Genomic DNA, 5,374 nt, shown 5'->3' on the forward strand with positions numbered 1-5,374 from the left:
CTTCCTTTCTAGTATTCCACCCATAATAACCTGTAACTCATAGATGGCACTACAATTTAGGCAATAGACAGACATCTGAGTGAGGTGTGCAACAGAGAAATTTTATTTTTTGATATTTTAATAAATGAAATTGTATTTGACAGAAGCCTGTGGTGGCATCTTTTGTTTCTATCTTCCCCTTTACTCCTCAAATTACAAATTCACCTGTTGCTTAGATCTGGATTACTATCTACAGTAAAACAGCAGTTGAATGTGTCAGATCATAGTCTGTTCTGATTGGCTGGGTTTGTTTTCTTTTCTGATTAAGCAGAAATCCTTCTCCTGCCTTAGTAAGCAGAGCCTAGTAATTATCACCAAAGAAGATTATAGGGCCTTTTGACTGTCAGAGTTGAAAATGACAGAAAAGGAGTTAGAAAACTGAGAAATAAATGTGGACTGAGTCTAATGTTCTGAGGAATTTGACGTGGACGTCTTATCTTATGCCTTGTTACTGTGTCCTAAGGGCTAATCACAGATAATGAGCTTTAGTTATCAAGGTTTCATTGAGTTACTTACCCTCATCACTGGTCTCCAGAATTTCCAGACTGCTAGAGACTTCACTTAGCGATTCAGCCATGATACTGTCACTAAAATAAAATGCAGAGCAAAAAATCTAAAGATCATAATTTGATATCCGGGCATAGTAGAATCATTTCACCCTACCCCTTATCCTTCAGATGCTTAAACTATTCAACAAAAAGTAGACAAATGGGATTGCTATTGGAGAGAATTATCCTTCCTTAGAACATTGACTGTATTTATATGAAATGTCCAGAATAGGCAAATACATCGACATAGAGAATGTCTTGTGTAGTACTGAGGCATATGGGTGGGGGTTTGTTGGGGGGGGGATGATAAATAAAGAGTACTGAGTTTCCTTTTGAAGTGATAAAAATGTTCTAAAATTGGTTGTGATGATGGGCGAACTAATCTGCGAATATATTAAAAAGCATTGAAGTGTTCACTTTAAATGGCTGAAGTGTAAACTGTGTGATTGTATTTCAATAAAGTTCTTGCCAAAAAAAAAAAAAAGACAAATGCAAAAAAACCCCTAATCTATTGTTTTCTGTTGGGGCCCGTTCATTTTGGAGGCCTGTGAACTATTTATGGTATGCTCAAGGAGACAAAATTGTCTTGATAAATGTCCAGAGTCATAAAGGAAAATATTGAGAGGGCGGCGCTTGTGGCTCAAAGGAGTAGGGCGCCGGCCCCATATACTGGAGGTGGCAGGTTCAAACCCAGCCCTGGCCACAAAAAAAAAAGAGAGAGAGAGAGAGACTTTACTACATAAAAATTTTAAAACTTTTGGCCAGAAAAAAAAAAAAAAAAGAATCAACAAAGAATGACGCACTAGGAAACAGTACTTGCAACAAATAAGACAGATATGGGGACCAATTTTCTTAATTCATCAAGAGCTCATATAAATCAATAAAAGACAAACAATTCAGTATAAAAGGAGCAAAGATTATGTATAAGGCAATTTGCGGGAAAAAAAAAATACAAACAGTTAATAACACGTAAGGGCTGGCTCAGTGCCCATAGCTCAGTGAGTAGGGCACCAGCCACATACACAGAGTCTGGCAGGTTCCAGCCAGGTCCCCGGCCTGCTAAACAACAATGGCAACTGCAACCAAAAAATAGCTGGGCATTGTGGCGGGTGCCTATAGTCCCAGCTACTCGTGAGGCTGAGGCAAGAGAATCTTTTAAGCCTAAGAGTTGGAGGTTGCTGTGAGCTGTGTGACGCCACAGAATTCTACCAAGGGTGACATAGTGAGACTCTGTCTCAAAAAAAAAAAATAAATAAAATGGCGGTGCCCATAGCTCAGTAGGTAGGGTGCCGGCCACATACACCAAGGCTGGTGGGTTCGAACCTAGCTGGGCCTGCTAAACAACAATGACAACTGCAATAACAACAAAAATAGTCTAGTGTTGTGGAGGGCACCTATAGTCCCAGCTACTTGAGAGGCTGAGGCAAGACACTCTGTCTCAAAAACAAACAAACAAACAAACAAAACACCTAAGGGGAGGCTCAGTCCAACTCATAATTAAATAAATATAAATAAATCAATACATCAAATTAACATTTTCTTTTCTTTTTCTCTTTCCTTTTTTGCAGTTTTTTGGCCAGGGTTGGGTTTGAACCCACCACCCTTGACACATGGGGCCGGTGCCCTACTCTTTGAGCAGCAGAGCTGCAGGAGCTGCCCCCCCCCCCAGATTTCTTTTTTTTTCTTTGAGATAGTCTCACTCTGTTGCCCTGGGTAGAGTGCCATGACATCATAGCTCACAGCAACCTCAAACTCTAGGGCTTAAGCAAGCTTCCTGCCTCAGCCTCCCAAATAGCTGGGACTACAGGTGCCCATCACAATGCCCAGTTAGTTTTTCTACTTTTAGTAGAGACAGGGTTTCACTCTTGCTCAGGCTGGTCTTGAACTCCTGAGCTCAGGCAATCCATCTGCCTTGTCCTCCCAGAGTGCTAGGATCGCAGGCATGAACCACTGCACTCGGCCTCAAATTAATATTTTCATCTATCAGATTGTCCAAGAAGGTTTAATTTTGATGATATGTCATTGCTGAGTGAGGTGAAGAAAACAGGGACTCTCATACATTATGGAGTAAGCAGCTTTAATTCTTGCAATCAAAAAAAAAAATCACAATGCACATACCTTCTGACCCAGTAACATCACTGCTGGAATTTCACCCCGTAGATATTCTCACACTCCTTTTTAAATTCCAGATTAATACGAAGGTAATTGTTTAATTGTTTAATTGTAATTGTTAATACGAAGGTAAATGTTTGGGTTACATTACTTTCATTTCTAAGGTAAAGTTCAAGTTCTAGTTGAGCCTTTCACCTAGAACTTGCTAATCTCCCTCCCCCCTCCCCCTTCCCTCTCCCCATCACTTGACTATACTAGTGTTTCTCTTTTGTGTGGGCATGTAGTTGTTTATACATTGGTTTCATATTAGTATTGAGTACATTGGATACTTGCTTTTCCGTTCTTATGATACTTTACTAAGAAGAATGTGTTTGAAATCCATCTAGGTAAATATGAAAGATGTAAAGTCTCTACCCTTTTATGGCTGAATAGTTCTCCATGGTATACACATACCATATGTATGTGTGAACGCATGCATATGTTAATCCATTTCTAAGCTGACAGGCACTTAGCTGTAATAAACATTCTCATGCAATGTCCTAGTGATAAAATGATTTTTTTTCTTCTGACCTAGCAATGAGATTGCAAGATCAAATGGAAGGTCTACTTTTATTTCTTTGAGAATTCTACAGAATTCATTCCATAGAGGTTGTATTAGTTTGCAATCCCACCAGCAGTGCAAAAGTGTTCCCTTCTCTCCACGTCCACACCAGCATTTGAAGCTTTGGGATTTTATGATGTGGGCTATTCTCACTGAAGTTAGGTAATATTTCAGAGGGGTTTTGATTTTCATTTCTCGGATGATATTCTCACACTTGCGTGCAAAAATACACATGCAAGAATGAATGTTGGCTTGGCGCCCATAGCACAGTGGTTATGGCGCCAGCCACATGAATGGAGGCTAACGGGTTTGAACCAGGCCCAGGCCAGCTAAACAACAATAACAACTGCAACAACAACAAAAAAATAGCCAGGTGTTATGGCAGGTGCCTGTAGTCCCAGCTACTTAGAAGGCTAAGGCAAGAGAATTACTTAAACCCAAGAGTTTGAGGTTCCTGTGAGCTGTGACGCTAGCACTCCACCGAGAGTGACATAGTGAGACTCTGTCTCAAAAAAAAAAAAAGAATGTTTATCACAGTATTGTTTTAAATAGCTAAAAATGGGGAAAAACCAAAGTGATCGTGAAAAGGATAATTCTCCTGTGACCCTATGTCATGCTTCTAGGGAAGTATGCCAGTTGATAACCGAACCTTTGTATATCAATGCAGACATTCTTGATGTGAGGGAGGAGGGGAGTATCTGATGAGCACCATACCCCGGAGAAAGAGTGCTCTACCCACAAACATCAGGAAGGCTATAGAGGCAATCAGAGACTTTGACCCCATCATAAGCCCCCTGGGGGTCTTGATGTGACCGACTAAAGTATTATCAAATAAAATTATGTTCTAGAGCCCCCTTGCCCATCCCAGGTCTGCTCTGTTCCAGACATAGCCAAGCTGCCATTACCATTTCATAGGTGGACTCTGAGACCATCCTGAAAATCCCTGATACATCTCCAAAGGTAGAGAGGGATACCCAGAGGCTCTAAGGCTTGGGAGAACTTGAGAGTTCTCATAGCCAGAGTGACTGAGGCGTTAGAGAGCGAAAGGTTCCAAACCACAGTGAGAACAGACAAGGCCATGGCATCAAGATGGCTTCAGACACACTTGCTGAGATGCCCCCTGGCTCCCCACAGTATGTATTCTCTCTCATTGCCATGAGTGATAAACAACGCATTCAACTACAGGTATGTTCCTGGCTGAAAGGTACTGATACTTCACTCAAGTCACTCAACATCTGCAAGCCAACATCACAATTCTGCCTAAAGATGACTGAGGCCCATACAGTGATCAATAATTATCACACACACACACATGCATAGGCACTTATGCACACACACTCTCTCTGCTCTACACAATCACATCTCCTTTCTTATCATGCACATACCATCAGGAGAGACCACACATAACACACCAATGCACTGTCTAGAAGGAATGAGTTTCCCCTTGGCATTCTTGCCTCTAACCATCTGGCAGGAGCAAAGAGGGAGAGAAATTCAGAAGCCCCTCAGAAATTCAGAGGAAGAATAGGATTAATTCTTGTCACTGGTAAGTTCCTGGCCATCACAATACACGTTTAGGAAGAGAGACAGTTTCACACATCCTGAAGAATCAGCTGGCAGTGCTGCCAGCCATAGTTGTGGCCTGTCGATCCAGTGGAGGCTGATGAACCAAGGGCACAGGTTGGACCCAGTTGGCTTGACCCTCACACAGCCAAGGCCCCAGCCCTCAATGCAGGGAACCATTTTGCAAACCTGTTGGTCACCAGGGGGCTGATGGAGAGAATCGGAATAAATGAAGGAAAAACACACAAACCTCCTTTTGATTACAAATCCTCTGCCAGTTACCACTCCATTCCTCTGCATTTCAAAACAGTTATCTATACTCACTCTTTCTAGGTTCTGGATTGCTGGTCTCCTGAGCTCTGGAGTCAGGCTTCCAGCCCCAACTGCTTCCCAAGCTCTTCACCAAAACCACTTTTGTTGAATCGCCAGTTGCAGCAGCGTCGACACAGTTGAGCTGTTGAGCACGCCCTCCTTTTTGAAGAATTGTATCACTTGCCTTCAGAACACCACC

At 42.0% G+C, this 5,374-nt stretch overlaps 1 protein-coding gene across 1 annotated transcript in view; it reads right to left on the minus strand.

Annotated features, from left to right (window-relative positions):
* KIAA1210 (KIAA1210 ortholog) overlaps window positions 1-5,374 on the minus strand; it is a 59,240-nt gene that overhangs the window by 32,798 nt on the left and 21,068 nt on the right. Inside the window, 1 exon segment of the mRNA XM_003797033.1 lies at window positions 556-620. Coding sequence (XP_003797081.1) covers window positions 556-620 — 65 coding nt within the window.

The sequence above is a fragment of the Otolemur garnettii genome, unplaced genomic scaffold (genome assembly GCF_000181295.1).
Source record: "Otolemur garnettii isolate 467f Iridium unplaced genomic scaffold, OtoGar3 scaffold00110, whole genome shotgun sequence".
In the NCBI taxonomy this organism is placed as follows: domain Eukaryota; kingdom Metazoa; phylum Chordata; class Mammalia; order Primates; family Galagidae; genus Otolemur; species Otolemur garnettii.